The 26,695-nt window shown below is 39.0% G+C and overlaps 2 protein-coding genes across 4 annotated transcripts in view; one reads left to right on the forward strand and one right to left on the reverse strand.

Moving 5' to 3' along the window:
* LOC135084664 (zinc finger protein 678-like) overlaps nt 1-16,172 on the forward strand; it is a 28,083-nt gene extending 11,911 nt beyond the window's left edge. The window contains exons 2-4 of one of the 2 annotated variants that reach the window (XM_063979439.1): nt 4,835-4,862; nt 5,003-5,248; nt 13,383-16,172. In XM_063979439.1, coding sequence (XP_063835509.1) covers nt 5,015-5,248; nt 13,383-15,857 — 2,709 coding nt within the window. In that variant the 5' untranslated portion in view covers nt 4,835-4,862; nt 5,003-5,014 and the 3' untranslated portion in view covers nt 15,858-16,172. The remainder of the gene's footprint in view (nt 1-4,834; nt 4,863-5,002; nt 5,249-13,382) is intronic. The other variant, XM_063979438.1, reaches the window with a different exon arrangement.
* A 5,245-nt stretch (nt 16,173-21,417) lies between these two features.
* LOC135084633 (zinc finger protein 846-like) lies at nt 21,418-26,504 on the reverse strand. 2 transcript variants are annotated; one of them, XM_063979401.1, is made up of 3 exons: nt 25,997-26,504; nt 25,105-25,857; nt 21,418-23,042 (listed from the first exon to the last, which is right to left on the reverse strand). In XM_063979401.1, exons 1-3 carry the CDS (start codon nt 26,321-26,323, stop codon nt 21,720-21,722), a joined length of 2,403 nt encoding a protein of 800 aa, XP_063835471.1. In that variant the 5' UTR covers nt 26,324-26,504; the 3' UTR covers nt 21,418-21,719. The 2 variants fall into 2 exon arrangements, with proteins under 2 accessions (XP_063835471.1, XP_063835470.1); XM_063979400.1 differs by having other exon boundaries at nt 22,950-24,785.
* Between the last annotated feature and the right edge of the window lie 191 nt (nt 26,505-26,695).

Consider the following 26,695-nt stretch of genomic DNA (forward strand, 5'->3'; position numbering starts at 1 on the left):
TTGAATCAGTTTCAGTTACGGTTATGGACATTTTTTTATTTCAGATATCCGATAGTTTCGGTTACGGTTACGGATATCCATAACATCCCTGCTTGGTAAGATGCCCCTCTCCGTCCCGCTCATACCTTTTAAAATGGCTTCTCCACCTCACTTAAGCCAGAAACTTAAATTTTGGGCACATTAGAATAATATTTTTTACCAAGGTAGATAAAGTTAAAAACGGGATTATTTCCAATTAACAAAAATTATCGACAATTACAGCAAGATTTTACAAAGTGTTATACCATTTTGGAATCCTTACTAAATGCGCCAAATTATGACGTCACTTGCCACACTCGCGTAGTACGTCATATCGTTCGATCCTGTTGTCTCTGTCTTAGAGAGGGAAGGCACGAGAAACCGGCCGCCCCGCGCACCGCGACACTTTGCTGGAGCGCTTGGCTGTGACGGACGTTCTCTCGGTTCAGGGACTGTGATATTTGTGACCTAGATCATTATTTCTGCCATAGGCATATTTCTTTATTACGTTAATTTGATTTGTGGAATTATTGGTTTCGGTTATGTAATAAATCGATATCTGCTGGTGCCGTACATTACTTTTAAAAAAGCACTCTCACCTCTGATCCTTAAGATCAGAAGTGGGATTGACCACGCGTTCTAACCGTTTTTGCCATCTATTTTTGCCTTAGTTTGTGATTATCAGTGCAGTGTTAAAAGTTAAGATGACCAGGCGTTCGTCTAGATTAAAAAAAGAACGTGATTATTCTCGTAGACAGTGTCGTGATAAAAGTTAGTTAAACCCGTGGTTAAACGTCGGGTTTGTTCGAATATCGAATGCCGCCGTTAAATGAAATCGTGTGTGTGCATCGATTGAGTATTGAGTATCGAGGTAGGTCACCTAGGCGATGTGTACGCACTCCGCGTCGTAGTCCTATTGGGAATCGTGAATATTCACGTAGCCCTCATAGTGATTTTTGTAGGCGCTGTGACAGTTCGTACGGCCGCCGCCATAGCTCGCGCGACGATGTGTTTGGGAAAATTACGTCGCGAATTGACTCGTTTGAGGGTGGATTGCAACCGTCAGTGACACCGTCCAATATTATTTTTCTGGAGCTTGTTTGTGATGGAATTGTTACGTGTCTCATTTGCGGCAGTATGGGCCATAAAAAGGGTGGCGCTGCCCAAAGGAAACTAAATACGGAGAGTGCGGTCCTATAGCGCGACGCGACTGCGGAACCGTCACCCATCGACACCGGATGATGGGAGGAGTAGTAATAAATAGGCTTGTGTAGTACATGTACCATGTACTAATAGGAAGCAATTCCTTTAGTTTACTTTAGTACAGCTGATCACGAATAAATAGGTGTGAACGAGACGTTAAATTGGTGACAAGCGCGCGCGTGCGAGGTGGATTCGGCTCTGTGAGTGTGTTGCGAGTATTTTGCGACATTGTACTTAAAGGTGATAGTAATAAAGACGTTTTTCGTCCGATCTGATTAAAAAAATCGGTGTACGAAAATGAACTAACTACATTTGACCAATTGTACTAGTTCGGAGCGATCCGTCACAGATCCGTTCAGCGTCCGAGTAAGAACAAGCCTAGTAATAAATATTGCACGTTTTGTATTGGTCATTTTGTCGATTCTTGCTTTCAAAAGCAGTTTTGGGGATTCGAGTGGGAGACGGTCTTCAAGTGTGGGTTTTTGCTCAGAATCAAATCCCAGCTCAATAACAATTACCCGCATTAGTGCAAAATGTACCCCTTGATATTTCTGTTGACAGCTGAGCTGCGGTCGGACATTTCGTTAATTTCTGAATCAGTTTTGAAGCGTTTTAATTTTATTTTAATAGAATCCCGACTTATCGTTTGATGCGAGGAATCGGAAGTCAGGAGGTCGAATCAACTTCGTACGTGACGACTTTTCAAAATCTTCTAAGCAACGCGATGGTTCTTGTGGTTTTCGTGATGGATCACAAGACCATGTCTTGGTGAAAATTTTGGTTTGACCAAACAAAATAATTATGTAGTGGGTAACCTTCCCACGTCTTCGTCAGTAGTACTACCGTCGACTCCAAATCAAATCAAATCAAATCATTTATTGCATTACATGTGTGGTTTGACAATATCGAGCCCTGACCCTGAGTGTCGTGCGCTGCCTTTGCTGGATTCCGAGCGGCGCATTCCTGTGGATGCGGTGGCCCTGGGGGCATGGAGCAGGAGCAGCAGCGCGACTCGCGCAACTACCAGGGAGGACGTAGTGAACAGGAATATTGGTGCTTTGTCTAGTTTGCTACAAACAAGGTCCTGTAACTTTTGTCTTTCTTTTCTTATCTACCCTTGTATACTCACGGACATTGCCCGCGGGTGGCGTGACCGGAGGGAGCGGCGAGCGTTCGGCGAACGAACGAGCAATGTTCGGTTCGCGAGGGGACATCGAAGAAGACGATCCTGACGAATATGTGCATAATTTTTGATATTTGATGTGCAGAGGAAGGCCGAGCGTGTGTTTTGAAGTAAACGTGCTGCCCATACAAGTTTGAACGGGCGCTGGCGCATCACCACTATGACTTGGAGTTGCTGGCTGGGTCCTGCATCGAAAAACCCAGGAGGCCGCCGAGCACATGGGCTCGTGGCGCGGCGAGTGGACTCCAGGGGCTTGCGGAGCATTCTTGGAGGATGGCGAATCTTCACTTGACATGCAAATACGGCCTCTGTCAGTTTCTGGCTTTGTCCAGGCAGACGCTGACTGGTTTTTAATACCTGAAGCGTAGTGTTGACTTTGACATGCAAATACGGCCTCTGTCAGTTTCTGGCTTTGTCCAGGCAGACGCTGACTGGTTTTTAATACCTGAAGCGTAGTGTTGATTTTGACATGCAAATACGGCCTCTGTCAGTTTCTGGCTTTGTCCAGGCAGACGCTGACTGGTTTTTAATACCTGAAGCGTAGTGTTGACTTTGACATGCAAATACGGCCTCTGTCAGTTTCTGGCTTTGTCCAGGCAGACGCTGACTGGTTTTTAATACCTGAAGCGTAGTGTTGACTTTGACATGCAAATACGGCCTCTGTCAGTTTCTGGTTTTGTCCAGGCAGACGCTGAATGGTTTTTAATACCTGATGCGTAGTGTTGATTTTGACATGCAAATACGGCCTCTGTCAGTTTCTGGCTCTGTCCAGGCAGACGTTGATGGTTTTTAATACCTGATGCGTAGTGTTGATTTTGACATGCAAATACGGCCTCTGTCAGTTTCTGGCTCTGTCCAGGCAGACGTTGATGGTTTTTAATACCTGATGCCTAGTGTTGATTTTGACATGCAAATACGGCCTCTGTCAGTTTCTGGCTCTGTCCAGGCAGACGTTGATGGTTTTTAATACCAGATGCGTAGTTTTGATTTTGACATGCAAAGACGGCCTCTGTCAGTTTCTGGCTCTGTCCAGGCAGACGCCGCGGGTTTTTAATACCCAAGGTGTAGCGTTGGCATGCAAATATGGCCTCTGCTGACGGCGACGGGTTAGTAAGCACATTATGCAAACTTTGGGCCTCTTTTGTGCTTACTGTTCTAACTAATCTACGGATAATAGCATTCCGGAGCTATTATTCGTAGGACTAGTAATTTTCTTTCACTAATTGTTTTTATTTTATTATTCACTATCTGAGTTTAGTTAATTTGAACGTCAGTTTGGGTCTCTTATCGCAATCACATGAGTGCACGCATGGGATTGTGCTAAAAGGCTGTGATCTTTCTAACATTTGTGAATTTTAACTTCAAGAAACGACGGTTTCACTTTGGTTCCTTGTAAACTGTCATACATTGAACATACACCACTGACATTCCAGATGATTACCATGGAACCGACTAACATTTGTGAATTTTAACTTCAAGAAACGACGGTTTCACTTTGGTTCCTTGTAACTGTCATACATTGAACATATACCACTGACATTCCAGATGATAACCATGGAACCGAACATGGATGAACCAACCTGGTGAGGGTCAGCCTCAAGCTGCACCTCAGGGCTCCGAGCATCAGCTTCCTGCGGACCAGGGCTGCGATGACCAGCCTTTGGCGGGTCCGAGCTGCGCAGATCAATTTTCAAACGTCGGGGAGGTTATGCTGCGCGCGGAAGAAGCCGTGGCTGATGGGGAGCAGGCAGCGGTCGAGGACGCCGCACGATCAGGAACGGCCGTCTTAGAAATAACACCCGCTACGTCAGCGTGACGTCATATCGTTCGATCCTGTTGTCTCTGTCTTAGAGAGGGAAGGCACGAGAAACCGGCCGCCCCGCGCACCGCGACACTTTGCTGGAGCGCTTGGCTGTGACGGACGTTCTCTCGGTTCAGGGACTGTGATATTTGTGACCTAGATCATTATTTCTGCCATAGGCATATTTCTTTATTACGTTAATTTGATTTGTGGAATTATTGGTTTCGGTTATGTAATAAATCGATATCTGCTGGTGCCGTACATTACTTTTAAAAAAGCACTCTCACCTCTGATCCTTAAGACTAGGCAAAATTTTTATTTTGATATTTTTTTTTTGGGAATAATGTATTCTTTTCATCCATGTTGGAGTAGCTGGTTTTGTAATTTTGATAACAGTTTAGAGAAGCATTATTCAGGGTTACATAACAGAAAAAAAATTTGGAAAAAGTGAAGATTTGTGGCAACACGAGTAAAAGGACCGTCACCTGGAGTAGAATTTTTTGATTTTTTTTAAATGCCTATTATTTTTAAAATATGCCACATAGATTTTTTTTTATATTTTTCTGATAACCAGCACAACTTGCCTCAACACCCAGTTCCGGCTTGACGTTACATTACGGGACACCCTGTATATTCCATTATGTGCATGAATGTATTGTAGGTATTCTGGCATACTACTTAATTTAATCTGTTAAAACTTAGTTGTGATGAAATAATAAAAAATGTATTTGCAATATAATTTGTGATAGGTAATCTAATGGTAATTTTTTTCACTTACACTCATAAAACTTTTACAGTAATAACCTACTATGGAGGAAGACATTAACATCTTAAATACTCATCCTGAAAGTCAAGACCGTAGCAATGTTCAACGTTTGAAGCTGAAACTTGCCTCTATATGCCAAGCGCAGAGATTTTGCGGAATTTGCTTGGAGAGCTCGGACAAACTGTGGTCCATCGATACAGAGTTTGATATTGCTGTTAGTCAGTCAACACATAAAAAACTACTGAAGGATATTATTGACTACATTCTCAATGATGAAGTAAGTGTACTTAGACTAAAATTTAATATTATTGTTAATATTTAAGCAACTAACTCTGTGAGTGATTCGTGTGTCACCCTGTGTGTCCACACGCACTGTGAGACCTCATAATAATGTTTGTGAATACGGGCGGAAGTGTGTGTGTTTAAGTCAAGTGCAAAGTTTTGTGATATTAACTTATTATTGTTTAAAAAAAAAAATTACGAATGAAAGAAAGAAAATGATTAATAGGTACCAACCAGTGAACGGAAAACCGATTTATAAGGATAACCGGTATAAACGGTTACAGATTCATTTGGAAACCTTTTGATGCGGTTACGTGTTAATACTGTTAACACTTTCAATAGGTTAATTAAACGGTCCCAAAACCGAAATAAAACGGTTACCGATTAAAACTGTATACCAAATTAAACCGATATGTATTTCGGTTTTAAATGTTACGAACAAGTAACAGAGTGAGACAAAATCTGTGAGCCAAAGTTTGAAATAAAAAATCTGTACGGTTCCTTTGCTTTAGTTTATAATTATTGTTTTTTTATAAAATTGGCTCCTTCGAATATGAACATAATAAAGTTTTTTTGTTTTGAATTATTTGTTATATGCAATCAAACGTTAACGCGAAAAAGAGATGAAAATAGTAGGCGGCCTCTTTACCCGCTCGCTTAGTTTTCGATTCGCGGTGCATTTGATGTTGACTACTGCCGGGCGCCGGCGTTTGTGCTGTTTTGAATCGTTCTACCTCATAATCGGTGACTCTTAGGAAAAAGGGGTAAAGACAATTTTAATAGATAATTTTTTGATCTAGTATTATTTCTTATCTATTTTAATGATAAGTTTACTACTTGGCCAAAAAATGCAAAAAACTTGGGACCTCGAAAACTTTTTTTTTAAATGACGGATCGTTGGGGATTTTTGACATTTCATTAATGATGGTGTTCTCAACATTCACACAAATTTTCAGCTCTATGCGAATTATTATCCTGATGATGGAGTCCGGAGGTGGCCATAGGAACTCCTAAACGAAAAGGCGGAATCGCATCGAGTTTGGGTTCGTTGGATTTGTCTTTTTGAGCAGTTTAGTGCTAGATGATCTCCAGGGTCCTTATGATGGATTAGGGAGGGGGCCATAGAAACTCCTAAACGAAACGGCAGAAACTCATCGAGTTTGGGTTCGTTGGATTTGTCTTTTCGAGCAGTTTAGTGCTAGATGATGTCCAGGGTCCTGATGATGGATTTGGGAGGTGGCCATAGGAAATCCTAAACGAAAAGGCAGAAACTCATCGAGTTTGGGTTCGTTGGATTTGCCTTTTCAAGCAGTTTAGTGATAGATGATTTTTTTTGAAGGTACGCGCGCTGGTTGCATGGAGAGCTTTTCCAGCTACACCGGGCAGAGTGGCGAGTACAGAAGGTACTCTAACCGTTTGGCGATCGTCGGTGCGTGTGTCGACGAGGCCGAGTGTGGGCTCCGCGAAGCGAAGCCCAGGCTCGTCCGCGTCGGTCGCAGACCGACGTTCGCGATCGGGCCGTATCGAGCGCATAAGGCGCCCGATCAGTGGCGAACCCAACTAGAGAGTCGCCCACCGCGGTGTTGGACCAAAGTCCAGCCTGCGGTGGGCTCACTTTAGTGGGCCCGATCGAGGGGGACTACGGACGCGGCCTGAGGGCGCCCCGGTAGGCTCGGACCTCGGCTCAGGCCGTGTCCGGGGGACGGATTGGGGAGAACAGGCACGGTACATGTCTGTACCGTCCAAAATGAAACGCTCAAGACGCGTCTGAGGTGCGGAGCGAACGATAATCTCTGGTCGAGGGTGACACCTAAGTACAGTCACGGAATGAAAAGGTTCGTCAGTTTTCAAATTGATTCCTTCAACGAATCACGAGCACATATTACCTTTTGAAACTATGTTACAGAATAATCTCGAGTTAGAGAAAATAATCTTTAACTGTTTGCCAGTAAAGTTCAAAATTATTCAGATCAAAGTTGTTTGACGATTAAACTTGTCAAGAAGATTATTATGATTGATAAACTAAAACCTTTTTGTTGGTTCAACCTGCCATTATCTATTAAATAAAAAAAACTATATTTTGTAACATTGCACTGATGGGATGGAAAAATAAACAAGCAAAACCTTATTCGTTAGCAAACGTCATACCTATTTATTTAAATGTTAGCAGCACTGTTTCTTGCACGGTTATGTTGGCAGGTTTGACTCTAGTGCAAGCGAAAACCGACACTAAGGTGACGAACCTTTTCATTCCGCGACTGTACTTGGCCTCACTCTTCCAAGGAATAGTTTGGTCAAATAAGGTGAGATGGGTGGGGACATTAGGACGAGTGCGAACCGGAGGACGTTTGCAACGACGACGTTTGACGACACTGCTGCACTCTTTTCGGGATTTACCGCGATACGCCACTACCTGAACCATTCCCCTAATTGTGTGACTGCGCGTTGGAGCGCCAAGATGACGTAATTCCGATTACGTCCGGACTTGTAGAGTGCGGTGTCGTCCGCAAAGAAGGCTAAATCAGTATTCGGATATTTGGGGTTGTCATTGACGTACAATGAAAAAAGAATGGGTGCTAGATGATGTCCAGGGTCCTGCTGATGGAGTCAGGAGGTGGCCATAGGAACTCCTAAACGAAACGGCGGAATCTTATCGAGTTTGGGTTCGTTGGATTCGACTTCTGGGGCACTTTGGTGCTAAATAATCATCCAGAGATTGAGATACAACTAAAAAGTGTAAAATAAAATAATTATAATAAAAAAAAACTTTTTTAAAAACAAGCTTTATCCTGAAATGCAGTTGTACTAAAACGAAAAAAATAATTATATGCTTGGTTCAAAGAATTTCGAAAGCTTGTAGCGCAAACAGAAAAAAAGAGGAATAAATTCCATGCGTGATATTATAATTTTTTATTTTATTACAAGTACTTAGGTTAGTAAATCGCATAAATTACCTTTAATTTATTCCTACATTCACTAAGCTGCGACTCTGCCTCCGCCGACCACGTAGGTCCGCAACGAAACAGCCTGTGCTGATAAACGTGGATAGGCTGAATGATCGCGAGGCCAGGGGGAGAAATATGCTGAAGCCTTGTCCAAGAAGCTATTGCCAGTCAAAGAGACAGATGATGTCAGTGCTGCTTGGGGATGTTTGTCATCTCATCTCTTGGAAACCGCTTCCGTTGCCTTGGGTATGAAATACCGACGTAATGAAGACTGGTTAGATGAGAACGATGGGGTTCTCAGGGCAGCACTCGACAAACATCGAAATCTCTTGCAAAAGCATAGAAGACGAGGTGGAAGTGTCGCGGTAGTCAAAGAAAGTGACTTTGAACTGCGTAGGCTGTCTCGACAAATAAAAGACAAGTGGTGGCGGGACAAAGCTTGTCACATGCAGTGGCTCGCTGACACAAACCAACTTGGGGAGTTCTACTGCGAGGTACGTAAGCTGATTGGTACACCATATCGGGCAAAAGTACCCTTGAGGTCTGTAGACGGTACGCAATTACTGACAAGTAAGGAAGATGTACTAAGGCGTTGGGCCGAACACTTCAATACTTTGCTCAACGTAGATCGATCAACTGATCTTAATAATATCAGCTTAATGCCTCAACTCCCTCTAGCCACTGAGTTGGATGAGCCCCTGACTTGTGGGGAGGTTGTCACTGCCATCAGGCAGCAGCAAAACAAGCGGGCGGTTGGCATTGACCTTATACCGGGAGAGCTGCTCAAGTGCGGGGGTGAGGAGTTGCATAAGTTGGTTTGGGAACTATTTGTTCGCATGTGGGAGGAAGAGCGAGTACCCGAAAGCTTTAAAGTATCTCGCATCAGTGCCCTGTACAAGAACAAAGGGGACCGTTCCGACTGCAACTCTTACCGTGGTATTTCGCTTCTGTCATCCCCTGGAAAGGCCTTTGCCAGAGTCCTTTTAAACCGCCTAAAGGATTTGTCAGAACGGATCCTGCCCGAAACCCAGTTTGGCTTCCGACCTGACCGAGGTACCTGTGAAGCTATCTTCTCCGTGCGTCAATTACAGGAAAAAAGCAGAGAGCAGGGTCGTCAGCTATATCTCTGCTTTGTTGACTTGGAGAAAGCGTTCGATAGTGTGCCTCGTGAAGCTCTCTGGATGGTGCTGGGAAAATTAGGGTGCACGGGAAAGTATGTGAGACTTCTGAGACTCCTTCACGACGATATGCAGTGCTGCGTCGCCGTAGACGGCGAACAGTCAGATTTCTTCCCCGTTACCTGTGGGGTGAAACAAGGGTGTGTGCTAGCGCCCACACTGTTTGCTCTATACTTTGCGGTGGTAGTCAAAGAGGTTCTACAAACTGTTTCTGAGGGAGTCCGCATCCGTTTTCGCACAGATGGCAGCCTGTTCAACTTAGCCAGACTTAAGGCGCGCACTAAAGTCTCGTATGCACTGATCACTGAGATCATGTATGCTGATGATTTGTGCTTTCTAGCAGAATCCTCAGAAGGCCTGCAACAGCTGATGTCCGTCTTTCACCAGGCATGCCGCAAGTTCGGCCTGAAGATAAGTGTCAAGAAGACAGAAGTGATGTCTTTGGACACAAATGACCACGAGTCTCTAAGCATTATGCTTGGTGAGGATGTACTGAAACAGGTGGATAAGTTCCGATATCTGGGGAGTACTATAACATCCAAATGTGATCTTGATACCGAGATCAGCAGCAGGATCAGTGCTGCAGCTGCAGCATTTGGGAAGCTGCGTTCCAAGGTTTTCTGCTCGCATGACCTAAAGCTGGCTACAAAAATTTCAATATACATGGCGGTTGTGCTGCCAAACCTACTGTACTCCTCCGAGGCGTGGTGCGTGTATCGCCACCATATACGCACACTGGATCGTTTCCACCTCAAATGCCTTCGCACCATCATGAAGATCAGATGGTCTGATCGAGTGCGCAATACCGAGGTGCTACGACGAGCCCATGTGGGTGGCATTGAGGCCTATATAATGCGTCGCCAACTTCGATGGTGTGGTCACGTATCACGTATGACGGAAGAGAGAGTGGCGAAGCGCATCTTCTACTCTGAACTTGAGGAGGGTAAGCGGAAACATGGCGGTCAACTCCTCAGGTACAAAGATGTACAGAAGCGGCACATGAAAAGATGCAACATTGAGCCCTCTCAGTGGGAAGGTTTGGCAGCACAGCGTCCAGAATGGCGGGAGATTGTGAAAAGGCAAGTCCACGAGTTCGAGGTGCAGCGTACGACTGAACTCGACGCGAAGCGCGATGACTTGAAGGCCCGTCCATCTGCCGCCTTTCACTATAACTATGTTGGCGGCGTGCTCAGATACCCTCAATGCGCGAGGGATTTTACTGCGAAAATAGGCTACGTAAGCCATCTTCGGGCACACCAGCGCCGCCAAGACAGCTAGGAGTCGGAGTGGTCGCCATGGCCGAAATCGGTCGGATGGATCATCATCATATCCTGATAACATAAAAACAGTAATAATGCTAAATAACAGGCGATACTAAAAAAATACATAAAAAATACACAAAAAAGGCCAACAAATAATAAAAAATGATACTTTTTGAAAAAAAACTGCTTTAAAATTCGTGTTTTTTTTTTGGTTATTTGATAAATTTCTCCAAAAATGCCCCTATAACAGGTGGTTTTTATTACTTTGTATTATTCTTTATCGTATTGTCTTTGTAAAACCAAAAATCGCATGTCTATCCTTATCACAATATTTGCTATGATCGTTTGAACAAAGGCCTGCCACAACATTATTCTCAGCTACAGATAGAGACAATTTTAATTTTAACTAAAATGCTTAGTTTACTTCGAAATCTTTTGTTTTTATTTGAAATCTAACTTGTCTTTATCAAAATAACAAATCTAGAGCCATTTTCAGTTTCGTTGTTAACGAAGCGTTGAATGGCGCGCCCGGAGAGGCTTACTTCAAACGATCATTGCAAACGTTGTGATAGGGATAGAGACATGCGATTTTTGGTTTTACGAAGGTAATACGATAGAGAATAATACAAAATAATAAAAACCACCGGTTATAGGGGCATTTTTTGGAGAAATTTATCAAATAACCAAAAAAACACGAATTTAAAAGCAGTTTTTTTTTTCAAAAAGTATCATTTTTTATTATTTGTTGGCATTTTTTGTGTATTTTATGTATTTTTTTAGTATTGCCTGTTATTTAGCATTTTACTGTTTTTATTTTATCAGGATATACCGCTTAGTTTAAAAGTTATTACGTTTTCCTTAAAATAAGTAATTGGAAGAAAAAAAATTCTATAATAAATTAAAAAAAAAAATCAAAATAATGACCTCTTTTTTGTCGATAAAAATAGGTCTAGTTTCATCTATTTTCATATGTACACTTTAACGTGACTCACACTGTATTTTCAAAATAACTATCAAGGGGTGATTAGTGATCGATACTGATGCTAAAAATGCAATCAGTAAAATTTTTGTCTGTCTGTCTGTATGTTCCTTATAGAAACAAAAACTACTCGACGGATTTTAACGAAACTTGGTACAATTATTCTTCATACTCCTGGGCGGGTTATAGTATACTTAGGAATTCCCACGGGAACGGGAATTAGCGGGAAAATCCTTTTGTATGAAAAATCTAAACCGCTTCAATTAGACGCTTGAAATTTGGCTTGCAGGTACCTTAGTAAACTTAAAGCTTAGTTACAACAGGATATTGCAAAATTCCCACGGGAACGGGAGTTAGCGGGAAAAAACATTTGTATGAAAAAATCTAAATCGCGTAAGACAGATGAAGGGGGTAAAACGGGATCCACGCGTACGAAGTCGCGGGCGGCCGCTAGTTTTTCTATAAATTTTTGGCTTTACACACACACAATTGTTTTTCTCCGTCATTCCTATCCTATTTTAGCTTTTTTTTTACTAATAAACTCTTAAAATACATAACATGTTTATTTTAACCTTTGGGAATGCAATTATAAACAGAAACCCAACTGAAATTAAACATTTTACTCGAAATAAAATCGTATTATTAACAAAATTACAAAATAATCAACTATTAACCAAGTATCTAAGTAGGTCTATAAAAACAATTCGATTGAAATTAACGCTCCTCTGTCCACGGGTTTGCTAGCCACTCAGATTCTTTCATCACTGGCACCCGGAGTGCAGACGAAGACGGTTCTGGAATTGTCAAGCCACTTGCATCAACTTCGTCTTCGTCGAGCCAAACAAATGAAAAATGACGACCAGACTATAATACAAACGAAGGATTCCCCGTAAAACGTAAAAGAAAAGGGTTGCCAATTTGGGAGTTTTAATTCCCTAAATTTTTGTTTAAAAAAAGAAACAATGTTACGTAATGTCTTGTAAGAAAGTCCCCCTCCCGCCCCTGTAACGCATCGTAACGTTTTACGAGACCAAATTGCGTTACGTAATACTTGAATGCTCCGCCACTCAAAATGTCTGTGGATAGCATTTGTTGCCTTACGCGGCATAATTATACAATATAACACTAATGTTCCAGTATAATAATTTATTAGCTAGTTAACTATTTCACATTCACAGTTTCTTTTCGTAATGTTTTTTTCACACTTCAATCAATCCACGCTGAAGCGCCGAGGCGAGCACAATGATGATTGGCATGAGTAAACAAACAAATAATAAAATAAGCGGCAAATGTAAAAAGTATATTTGTTTCATTACGCCTCATAGAAGTGAAAGAGACACGTGCGATGATCAAACGAGACGCGCCGCCCGCGCGGCGATCGGTTGTAACTTGTATGGCCGTAGAGCGCATAGTACATTTCGAGCGGTGGAAAGGCAAATGAAGGTACCTACCTACCTTTATAATTCGGTTAGGGTTAACCGCATGTAAAACTGTAACATATTTTTTCTGTTAACATATTTAATTTTGTGATCAATGTTAACATTAACCGATTGATAAGAAAACCGAAATTATACGGTATATTTCGGTTAGGGTTAACCCATTTTCTATAGGGTTAATAACAGATATATTTATGTTATTAACCCAACCCAAACGTTCACTGGTACCAACTAGCATATTATTATTATCATTACAAAACTTAAGACAGCGCCGAAATGGTCTGTGCCTTTACCTACAAGTTCTAATTTTCAATTCTATCAACTTTCAGAGTCAGCAAATACTTGCAAGCTTTTACCTCTGCAGCAACTGTACGGAAAAATCCATCCAGTCATACCTCTTCATTTACAACGCTAAACAACTCTCGAAGATAATATACGAGTGTATGAACGAGTTGTACTCCAAAACTGTGGACGTCCAAAATCAGTTGCAATCGTTAGACGATTGTGATGCCAATGTTGTTATTGTATTGGAACAAGAACATGAAATGAGTAAGTATACTGAAATTGGGAAAATGACAGAAATTATAGCTAAAGAAACTTCGAAAAATAATGCTTCAATATCAAGTAACACTAAACAAACTGATGAACAAACTGAAAATCACTTTACAACTGAAATAGTGAGGCCAATAGAAATAGAAGAAATTCACATAAACAATGATGAAGATATAAATAATCAAGATATAGAAATTACATTTATAGAAGAGGAAATTCAATCGTCTGAATTTGAGATAGATAAAGAGTACTCACAAGTTAAAACTGTCGTTACATCTCAAAAGAAAAAGACAATACCCTCTATAACATACAAGTGTACCAGATGTAGAGAAGTACTACCATCTTACAAAAGTTATAAAGATCATAAGAAAATGTGTAGAAAACGATTAACAGGTTCTAATAAGCTGCTATTCAATTGCAAAGTTTGCAATGAAAAATTTGTTACGCAAAGATCTTTAAACACTCATTATAAATTGCATTCGAAAGCTAAATGTAAGGTCTGCCAATTTATAGTCCCTGAAGAGGATATGACAGAGCACATGAGAATCAACCACGAAGAGTACGCCCATCTCTGCAAATTATGCAATTTCTTCTCTTTTTCTGCCAAAGGATTAGAAACGCACATAGAAAAGAACCACAGCGGACCTCAGTGTGCTTTATGTTTCAAGAAAGTCAAAGGAAAAGACTTAAAACTGCATAAATGCAAATTCAACTGCTTAGAATGTTTAGACAATGTCTGTATTCATTATAAATACCTGGTCTCGCACAGAGAGCAGGTACTACAGAAGGCCACTAAAATACAATGCGTTGACTGTGATTATGTCTGCTATAGGAGAGAAGCGTTGCTCGGTCACGTTAACAGAGAACATTTAGACCATCATCCATTCACTTGCGCTCATTGTGAACAGCAATTTTACTCGCGAACCACTTTGAGGTACCATATAAACCACTTCCACAAGGAGAGACACGTTTGCGAGTATTGCGACCAGGAGTTCGGCTCTAAAGTCACTTTGGAAAACCACAGAAAGCTTTGTCAATGCATAGAAAAAGACTACAAATGTGATCAATGTAAAAGTTCCTTTGAAACTTTAGAAGAATTAGTCAATCATGTGAAGTTAAGACATGCTGATGAGGCCTTTGACTGTAATTTGTGTGAAAAGAAGTTCTTGAATAGCTCGAAATTGCAAGATCACATGTTTAAAGTGCACAGCGGGATTCAGATTAAGAAAAAGAGATCTCTCCTGGACTGCCCTATCTGTGAAGAGAAATGTGATAATAAAAGACAGTTGCTTCAGCACATAGAAATACACGGCCCAGACGCAAGGTTCCCTTGTAAGGAATGCGATATGGAGTTCGATTGTATCAGAAAACTACACCGTCATATCCGCATACATTACGACGATGTGATTCAGTGTGTCGACTGCAAGAAAGTGTTGACCAAAACGTTTTTTCCGCACCACTCTGTATATTGCAACGTTGGTCGTGAGGGGAACGAAGTCTGTACATGTGAGACTTGCGGTAAAACCTTTACTACTGAAGTCCAGTTTAAGTTCCATATGAAAGTCCATCTGGAGAAAGTGCCGTGTCCGATATGCAAGAAGCCAACGAAGCCGATTTATATGAAAGGTCATATCAAACGAATGCATGGGAAGCCAAGGACACCTAAAGTGCCAAAGCCAAAGTATGTGAAGAACGTGAAATGTGACTGGTGTGGACACATGGTGTCTCGGCTGGGTGAATTGGAGACTCATGTCAATAGATTCCATTTAAAAGTGAAGCCGTATCAATGCAAATATTGTCAGAAGACATTTTTCGGCAAGGAGCGTTTGAGGGACCACCTTATAACGCATACAACATCGAGGGCAGTTGACTGTAACATTTGCAATCAGAGATTCGAAAATAAACAGTGTCTGAAGCTCCATATGAGGAAACATACTGGTGTGAAGCCATATACTTGTGAGATCTGCGGCGAAAGTTTTAGGACGTCTAGTATAATGAATACCCATAAAGTTAAAAAACATTCGGAAAGGACAGTAGCGTGTCCGCTTTGCGATGCGATGTTCCACTTGACTAGAGAGATGAGGTGTCATTTCAAAAAGGTCCATTGGAAGCAAAAGAACAGGAAATTCGATCCAAGAGAGGTGAAGGAATTAAGTCCGGCATTTTACCATCTTTTTGGAGATGGGAGATTGCCCAAAGTAGAGGGCGAAGAGTTGTATATCTCTTCAAAGTTTAATGAGAAGTTTGGTTGAAGTTGTTGACGGTTGTAAAAATGAAGTAAGCAAGTTATTTATTCAATAATTCATATTTGTTACTTACTTATTTGGTTTGGTTTAATATGATCTAAGACCATAAATTAACTCATACTTTTATAATTGTTATTTTCTTAAATGTTATTATAATCTATTTATTTATAATATAGACCATTGTATGGGGTGGAGGGCTGGTAACCTGAGACACATGAATCTTCCTAGTTCAGGTATCAACCCACCAACATTCTTACTTTTTGTTTTTCCTGATTTTTTTGTTATCATAATATTATCTGTTATGTTGGTGAGAAATAAACATTACTTTACTTTACTTTAGATTAATAATACCTAAGTAGGTATGTACTTACTAGCTTTTGCCCGCGGCTTCACCCGAGTTAAATTCAAGTCGAGCGGCGACGGGGACCGAACCCGCGTTTCCCGGATAACGAGTCGGCCAGTCCGACCCCTTCACCATTCGGCTATCGTGGCTTCAAAAAATGTTTTATTTGTAAAATAAATAATGGACATGGCGCACAATTTTTGTTGAAGATGCCAAAAAATACTACAAAAAATTAGAATGAATACTGTATTTTTACTTTTTTGATATCTTTAAAAATGACTGAGATATTCAAGCTCAAAGTGCGCTCTTCCGCTAGGAGCGATTTTCCGCGCGGATTTTGAAAATGTGACGTATAACATGAAAAGCTGCATGTAAGATATTATCTGTGTAGAATGGTTAGTAGGGGAGCCGAAGCGGGGATTTCGGGACTTACTAAAGAGTGGCAGACTAACATACAAGGAAATACTTTGTACCTGGTTGATTACCTCTAAGTATGAATTTTTGATATAAAACGGCATTAGTTCTTATGCCTCTCACCCAAAAAATACCTCAATTAAGCCCAAATTTGAGACCGCAGCCAAACTTTGAGTGACGATGGAAACTAGCCTAGATGGAGGATATATGAAATTGAACTTCTGCTTCTTCATTGAAAAAGACTTATCATTTACCATACCTTATCATTTTGTATTCCATTTTCAAGTCACTTTTTTTTCGCTTGCTGTTTAAACAAAACGTGGGATTTTTTTAAATCTCAGGTCTTTTGAACGCACATCTGAACGATGTCTGGTTTTAATTTCTTCAGTTACTCCGTGACCATGGCGCTTGCAACAGTGCCGAAATATTGAAAACTCAAAACTAAGGTACATGGTAGCAATCCCGTCAGTAATAATAATAGGTAAATGTCTTGAAAAATAAGTAAATCGTATATTACTTTATGTAACTAATTTTATTATGTATCATACTTATAACTAATCACTTCATTCAGAACTAGAAAACAATTCCAAGGATTCCACTTTTCTTCAATAGATGATCAAGATAAAGAGTTATTTATTATAAACTAGCTTTCCGCCCGCGGCTTCGCCCGCGTGGAATTTTGTCTGTCACAGAAAAACTTTATCGCGCGCGTCCCTGTTTCAAAAACCGGGATAAAAACTATCCTATGTTCTTTCCCGGGACTTAAACTATCTCTATGCCAAATTTCATCAAAATCGGTTGCGAGGTTTAAGCGGGAAAGCGTAACAGACAGACAGACAGACAGAGTTACTTTCGCATTTATAATATTAGTTGGGATTGCTCTTCCACCATTTCAATTATTCTATCTTACATCTTACTTGATGAAATCTTTTTCAATTTTATTTACATGGTCATAACATTTTCACCATTCCTCTGCACCAATTTGTGAGGTACACCTGAAACCCACGATAAAGCAGCTATTATAAGAATAATATTTAAAAAAACCCTCCTTCTGACGCAGTTAGGTAATAAACTAAATGTATCCAATTTCACTCCAACTTACTGTCAACTCAACGACGCGCTTTAAAATCAAAGATTGACTTTGAATTATGCCTTATTTTACAATACACATTGAAAACAATATGATTTGCTTGAGCTTTTTCGACTTTTTCACAAAAATAACAAATAGGCATGAAGAGATTACAAAATTTCTGCAGCGACTGACAGTTCACTTGATTTACTTTGACAGGTGACAATAAAGCCATAGACATTTGCCATATGAAAGACACACTTTTCCAATATTTTTGTTTGCCATGAGATTCTGGTACACCTACACCTATCATTTATTAATGAAAAGATAAACTAAATTTTTTCAGCACAACGAAAATCTACTTTGGCGCGTAGCAATGCAACGTGACAACTGCAGTTCGGACTTCTTTATGCGTCCACTACACATACAATAAAATTCGAACTATCGCACATTTTTTCTTTTTCATTCTAATTCAGTAAAAAATGTTTTTGAAACCTTCATTCAAAATTCAAAAGTTATTATCATATGACAGAACTTATGACCAGACTATGTACATTGAATAAAATATTTTTCTTTTTATCATCAAGCTTAGCAGTCTAATAAGTTACTATGACACTTGAGTTAATCCACATTCAGCACCATAGCCTCCCCTTCTACAAGGCCCTCTACAAATGTCAAAACGTCACTTAACCATTTTAGCACCAGTTCTTTTGTTTTTAAGAAGATGTACCCAAATTTTTATATCAAGAAGATGTAGGTACCCAAATTTTTATATCAATTTAATTATAGTCCAGTTGTTTGGTACAAATTAACGTGGTTACCTGGAAAGTGTTCCGGAAGTTTTGAAAATTGGTGATTAAAATAGATTTCGCTATGCTCTCAGTTAGTCTGTTAGTTAAGTGTGATTGCCGCGCTCGTTGCGAAATTGGAAAAATGCTGCCTTAGGGAAGATTTTATATAGTTACATTATTTCCTATTTCGTCGTTACAGTCAAATGACCTTCACTGCAGGACAAAGGCGAGAGGCCTTTGGGTTTTCCATAGGTTTTTCATAATGAACAGTCCTGCGCTGCCCGCATTCAGGTTCTTCCCGCGACCTTTACCAGATCGTCGGTCCACCTAGTAGAAGGCCTGCCCACGCTACGTCTTCCAGCCCGTGGTCGCCACTCAAGAAATTTTCTGCCCCAATGGCCATCGTCTCTACGAGCTACGTGTCCCGCCTACTGCCACTTGATTTTAGCAATTCTGCGTGCTATGTCGGTCACTTAGGTTCTCCTGCGGATCTCATCATTTCTGATTTGATCACGCAGGGAAACCCCGAGCATAGCCCGCTCCATTACCCTTTGGGTGACCTTGAGCCTTCTAATGAGGCCCATAGTAAGCGACCACGTTTCAGAACCTTAAACTTTCCTATTTATTTCACGACTAGCTTTGCCTGCGGTTTCACCCGCGTGAAATTTAGTGTCACAGATCGGCATAAATTATAGCCTATATGTTAATCTGGGTTACAAACAATAATATTGTACAGTTTCAACAAAATTCGTTGAGTACTTTTTGCGTGAAAGAGTAACAAACCTGAGACACAGGAATCTTCCTAGTTCAGGTATCAACCCACCAAAATTCTTACTATTTGTTTTTCCTGATTGTTTGTTATCATAATATTATCTGTTATGTTGGTGAGAAATAAACATTACTTTACTTTATTTTAAACTTCCAGACATCCAAACTTTCGCATTTATAATATTAGTAGGATACAATTATGTAATGTAGAAACAAACAAGACAAAAAAAATGTATACTTCAGCAACGCGAATTTTTTTATACTTCAGCATATTTAGGACACCTGGCAGCTTGTCCTGCCATGATCAAAGAAAAAAGAACTCGCAATTTAGCAGGTACATTAATTTGACTGTTTCACAACTCTAAATCTATTTAACTTACATTACATGAAATTTATCACATTTATCAAAGCTTCTTAGCTTGTCTATGTCCCAAAAATTATAAAATGAAAAAAGTAGTTGTCAAAAACCTTTTTTAAGGCGGATTTTTTCAATAAGGCGGGCGCGCGCGCGGCTATAAACGAGGTCACAAAATTCGGAAAGAACATAGCGAAATCTATTTATTCACCAATTTTCAAAAATTCCGGACAACTTTCCAAGTAAAATTAACAAATAACTGGACTATTTACTCGTTATTGAGCACAGAGACACAAACTTGGTTATTTTTCCAGAAAATTTATATTTAAGTGCATAAATGTAAAAATGGCTTCATAGTGCACAAAATTGGCAATAGGTGGCATAATAATGGTTACTTTTTTAGCGCCTAGTTTGAAATGTGATTGAACGATGACAACTAACAACAGTTGTCAGTTAGGTAAAATTTTATTTTAGTTGGAAAAAGACAAAAAGTGGTAAATGGGTTAACGTGCGGGGGCTGCAAAATCATGTTGTGACGTCACGCGCGAATATTGGAAATTTTTGAAAATTTTAAAAAGTCCGTAAACTTCTCGAGGCTCTATCTTCGGTAATACTGGATGGATTGAGGTGAAATAAAAACTAATGTAATGTGTGTGATCTAAACTTTAAATTAAGTCATAATTTAACTTAATATTACAACTTATGCGTGTTGTCCATTGTAGCTAGATAAGATGTAAGTAATCGAGAATCCTGATATCTCACACAGAAAAAAGTAACTTAAGGAAAACCTGATATAAATGCTCGTGCTATGATGAGGGCTACTCGTGGCTACTCCCTGTCTCATCTGTGCTGCCTGCTGCGTACCTACTGTATTTTCTTTCCTTTAACAGAGGGCCTAGTGCGAGTTTACATCAAAAAATTACATTAAATGTATGACGGATTGTACAGCGCCCCTAGCGGGAAACGTTCAAAAACTAAAATTTTCATACATTTTTTAAATTCGCTCACTCGTGAGCACGTTTGATGTAAACTCACACTCACTCAGCCCACAGTTTGGCGTCACTGACGAGTGACAGCAGTCTACAGTGGCGCTACCTATATGAACAGTGAATGCGTACCGGGGCGCCTACTGGCGGGTATCAAATACGGTAGCCCTCATTACACTGATATTCAGCACAATGTACAAGCAAGAGTAAACATAAAAAATAAATAACATAATGCTGAATAGGCGCTCGCTCAGCAAAAAAACATGCGACATGACACAAACGCCATGCTCAGAAGCTGGTTTTCAGCGGGAACCAATGCGGAGGATTGCGCGCCTTTCTGAGCCCCGATTACGGTAATTTTTAACGTCTCCAATCCAGACGCGCTTCATCGATTCTGCGATACGATACGATTGGTCAAAACAGCTGACGTACGATACTGATATCTGATCAAGTTTCATACTTACCACTAGACGGCGCCATAGCCTACCACAATCTTTCGTATTCTGGTATTTAATTCCTCTTACGTTTTTCTACTATTTACCTATCGCACATTGTTAAAGACGACTGTCCCCGGGTTTATTTTTCACTTTTTAGAGCGGTTTTAAGTTGGCGCTGTTAACCAAAAACAATTTCGAGTGAAGGTCTTATTTATTATAATGTCAATGTGCGATGGGATAAAGATTAAAAATCTTCAGAAATGCTTGCTTGAGTTCCTGTATCGTTTTAGAAATTCATTCAAACAATCAAGAGATCTTGGGCGAGTCCTTTGCTTGTGTTGTGGCTAAGACAGTGGCGCAAACTGGTGATGTTCAACACTAGAAGATGAAATGAAACTTCATATAAACATAAATAGTGGGTATATTTAAATGTCTACAATATTTGTTACATAAAAAATCAATAGCCAGGTAACATAATTCATTTATGCACGTTTTTATCAACTGGTTCAATAATAAACTTTACTGGTTAGGTATTCCAAAAGAAAAGAAAATTATTACATTAAAAGTCAGTGAGCTAGTTTTATTGCGAATACAACAGAATATCTAAAAAATATCGATATTGATATGAAAGAAAATATAAAAAGCGGTAAACACTGAAAAATACGTTAACCACTGGTTGTTTACCCGAAGAAGGATATATTAAAATCAAATCATATTATGAACCCTGTTTATATGGTCCTTAAGTGAAAATTTGGTTGGAAAAATAGTTTTGCAGAGTTTGCAACAGAATTTGCCCCCATGTGTGGTCTTCATATGTTTTTCTACCTTATTACTTGAATAGAAAGTCTGCCCACACACTGGACAAGTATACGGCTGGACCCCAATATGCTTCCTTATATGTACCACCAAGTCCCTTCTGCATTTCAAGGTTTTATTGCAAAAGATACATTTTTCCTTGGCCAGTAAATTATGAACCTTTTTGTGGCAGTTCAAATTGAATTCAGTGTAGAACTGCTTTTCGCACATATCGCAACTGTACGGTTTTATTTGCAAATGGATTTTATTTACATGAACCGAGAGTTCATTGTCGTTTGCGCATTCTTTTTCGCAGAAACTGCATGTTTGGACCGATTTATGCAGAACTTGCAACTTGCCAGCGTGACGTTGCATGTGAGAATCGTAATATTCTTGTGTCAAAAACTCCTTCCCACAAAGCTGGCATCCTTTTGCTTTGTGACATTTCAAATGTTGATCCAGATTTTTGCTACTCTCAAACGCCCTGCCACAAGTGCTACAAGAAAAGAAGTCATATTGATTGAGAATATGACACATTTTCGTGTGTTCGTAAAGGTAGAACTTGGATTTGAATTGGAGATTACATTTTGTGCATTCAACCTTTCTGAAGACATGTTTTAGTATATGCCTTTTCAAAAAGTATTCGGATATGAAGTGTTTATTACATTTAGGGCAAGTGTATTTGCATCTGTGGTGTCGCCTTACAGGCTTTTTTCTCTTTTTGAATGTTAGAAATTCACTGCAAACATCATCATATGAATTGTATTTACGTTCACTTACACCGTTAATTAGTTTTCTATTTTCGTATGTTTTTTCTGCCTTCCTGGCAAGATTTTGTAACACATTCGATTCTATAAAATCAACAGTCTCTTGTTTCAAGTCATCTTTACTATCCATATCAGAGGCACTGGATTCACTATCAGAGTCCTGCCTGAATTCATCTTCTAACACTTCTATTTTGAGTTTTGATTCATCAATCTCATGTTCTTCTAGAAGTAAATTCTCATCGAAATCTGGTTCGACCAAGGGCATTATAGCGTTTTGGGAAATTTCTATAAATACATTAGCTTCTGGTTTTACCAACTGGTTTAGGCTATCTAACATTAAACTTAGGCAAGTGTCAAACCTATCTCTAACATACAGAGTTTGGTGGATAAACACATACGAGGTAATAGCGTGGTTAAGGCAGTTTTCGCATATTTTTTTCCCTGGGAAGTTATGTAGGTTATTCATCTGCAACAAAAGATTATACGATTGTAAACAAAAGATAAATAAGCAAGGTTCTTATGAATATAATACATAAACATACTAAAATAAGTAGGTTATGTAACACTAACTACTACTATGTTAAGTATGCACCCTTATGATCTAACAATGGGAAATAATTTAAGAGTAGATCTAAAGATAAATATAGCACAGCACATGTGTATTGATTGAGTATAGCAATAGCAAGCTACTAAACACAATATAATTTGATATATTTTCGTAATTGATGCATCTTCCACTATTCAAAAATCAATCAATTGTAAATGTTATAAATTATTTATGAAAAGATGGAGCAGATCTTTTCAAAGGTCTTTTATATCTTCTAGCACATTTCCTATCATCTGGTGTGGTAGCTCCAAGATTAAATTGGAATGTTGAAGTTGGTTTTTCAGTGGCCATTTCATTTGGCATCCAATCACACATTGTAGGGAAAACAACTGGTTGATTTATTATGGATACATTGGAGATATTATCATTTTCCTCTGCTATTTCCATATCTTCACTTTCCACAACTTTTTCATATTCAGTGGAAGGTGAGGCTTCCATTTCAATTGCATCATCAATGGTTTTAAAATTGTTTTCAATGGTTGAAATGTTTTCCATTTTTTCATGATCATTGTAAATTAAATTTTCAATTTTTGGGATATCTTCATTTACATCAACCAAATCAATAGTCTCTTGAATGATATCAGTATTTTTATCTTTAACAGCAAAGCTGTCATTGTTTTCATTCAATTTCTTGAAGAAATCTTTATTGAAATTAAACTTGACTTTCGAATTATCTTCATATAAATATCTCTGAGCATCACAGCACAGACATGAGTTTGTATCAATATTAGATGATAAACAAAACTGGCACTGCCATTTGGTTCGTTTAGCAGTTGGTTTTAAGTCATCAGGGAGCTTTCTTTTCTTAGGATGAGCTCTTTCTTCATTTACTTCTAATTCTTCATTTATTTTGTTAATGACATCACCAGAAGTTAATTCAAGAGATTCTTTTAAAATGTTCTTGCAATAATCGCATCTAGGGCAGTTTTTGAATACCCAGCAAAACTGACAAGGTTTTTTGTTAACAATGACTTCCTCTTCCTTCATGCCAAGAGGTTTTGCATTCTCAATAATATTGTTTGCTTTTGAACATTTCTCACAATTAGTGTTCTTAAATATCCAGCAAACATTGCATGGTTTTTCATTAATTACTTTATTAGAGTTTGAATCAAGGATTACTTCCATTTCAGTAACTTTCACCAGATCATCAGTATCAGATTTAGTTTCATGAATGTACTCAGGTTTTGAGAAAGAGTAGATATTTTCAGCAATTTCTTTGTCACTGTTACTTTTATTATAATATGCTGGTGGCCTAAGAGAGTAATTTTCATTGCTAGCATCACCAATATTGTTTTTATCAGATGTTTTTTCTGGATCAGTAACAGTGCCAGTATCTTTAGGATTATTACACTCATTGAAATCATTATTTTGAGTATTGTCACTGACTTCAAGCTTATTTTGAGGAATAATACTCATGTTTTTGTCCAAATTAATGGGTGAACTAAATTCAAACATGTACAAATCATCAAAATCTATGTCATCTTTAGAGATAACAATAGGAGCTGATATGACAAAGTTGTGTTTGTCTTTATTAACTTTCAAAATCGTTACTATCTTGGCTTGTTTAGGCACAAGCAGTTCTTGATATTTGTATGATGATTTCTAGAAAAGGATTAGTAATAAAAAGTCAGACATGAGTTTGCTATAAACTTCTTCAACAAGGTCAATTTTCAAATACAACTTGATTTTTGACAGCTATTTAGTACAGATGTATTTTTGTGTTAAATTTTTTCCTTGTGTAAAAAAACTAGCACTATAGCACTATTTTTAAATAACTCTTTCTGATATCAAAAAGTTTATCTCTGTAAGCTTTGATGGCAACATGAAGAGAGGTACGTTTTAATTTATTAAAAATATTTTAAGATTTTTTTACCAATTTGATTAGAACTAAAATAATATACAAAAAATAGTTTATACTTACATCAGGCACTGTAGAACCAATGATACTGTACAGGGTCCGTTCCCCCATCATCTCTGGGAATCCTCCATGAAGGCAGACCATCTCTTCCAAGTCTACCAACTTTGGGTTTACGTCCAAACAAACTGCACACAATTCATCCATATTTTTTTCAATCAAACGCTCCATGACATTCTGGAATTTATGCTTCTCAATATGTTGCAAATGTTCGTTATACTTCTCACTTACAACTCCGCATTCAGCGCACTTAAAATCAGTCTTTGGTAAAGGTAAAGCCGGTTTTGCCATTTCATGTGTTGTGCGTACATGTTTCTTCAAATGGTTACGGCTGGTAAAAGACTTGCCGCAATGCCGACAACTGTACCACATGGACTTTGGATGCTGTTTCTCATGGTTGAGCAACGACTCTAAATTTGGTAGTATTTGCCAACACTTTGGGCACTCAAATTTACTATCAATAACTTGTTCCGTCAATTCTGCACCACTGTTCACAATATTGATAAGCGGTTCAGCGTAATCTATAACTTTTTCATGTTCGGCGTACAGGATGTTATAATTCGGGATCAATTTCTGTCTGCCTCTTTTTTTCTGAGGTTCCAAAGGGTCTAGCTTCTTGAATTTATTATACATGTCTTCTAAGCAATTCCGTAATGCCCTTTCAGAGCGTTCACACTGCTGTGTAAACAAATATGACCTGATTGTTTGGTTCAGACATTTGTTGCAGATTTTGTTAGGGAAATTGGGGTCATCTGTCACCTGGAAATTATACAGAATGAAATTAATACAAAATTAGGTGTCAATTATACTAGCAGACATAATATGGGGCAAATTCATTCACTAAAGTTAGTTAATCATCACAATTGAGGATATAATAAGTAAGTTAAGAACATTTTACCTTATATGGATAAAAAGAAGCAACCATATTCCTTATTGTTACTTTATATAGTACCCCAGATCCACCCACTTGCAAGACTTGGTCTAGCTCCGATAGAGGGGACGTCACATTCAGGCAATACCTGCAGACCTTCCTTTTTAGCTGTCCTTCTAGAAGGAACTTAACAGCATTATTTGTGGTTAAGCACTCCCTTTTTACTTTTTTACTCTTATTAAGACCGACTCCGTCGGCATTAGGCATATCACATGTAAAATTCAATATTCTCGGCTGATTTTTTATAGGGTTAGCTAAGTTTGGAAGAAATAAACCACAATCACTTGGCTCCATTTGTTTTTTAGGTTATGTTTGCAGTTATAGTAATTTACACTTTCGGTATAGTCTTCGAATATTAATTTGAGTTTAGACAATTTAATGACAGAGAATTCAATTGTAATTACTGATAGAATTAAAAGAATTATTAGAAAAAAGAGCGAAATCTTTTGACAAGACAACAACGTCAAACACAAAAAATTGCAAAAAATGGCCGTCCACAGATGTGTGGCCGTCGTCGTCGTTTGACAGCGTCCGTCACCGTCAGTCAGTCACAGTTTCACAGTCTACGGGTCCGGGTAGTGAGGCAATCTAAAAATGTAAATTGCAGAAAATTAAAATACATTCTCTCTAATTAACAAATTAATCAATGTAAAAAGCGAAGTAGCA

The sequence above is a fragment of the Ostrinia nubilalis genome, chromosome 26 (assembly GCF_963855985.1).
Source record: "Ostrinia nubilalis chromosome 26, ilOstNubi1.1, whole genome shotgun sequence".
In the NCBI taxonomy this organism is placed as follows: domain Eukaryota; kingdom Metazoa; phylum Arthropoda; class Insecta; order Lepidoptera; family Crambidae; genus Ostrinia; species Ostrinia nubilalis.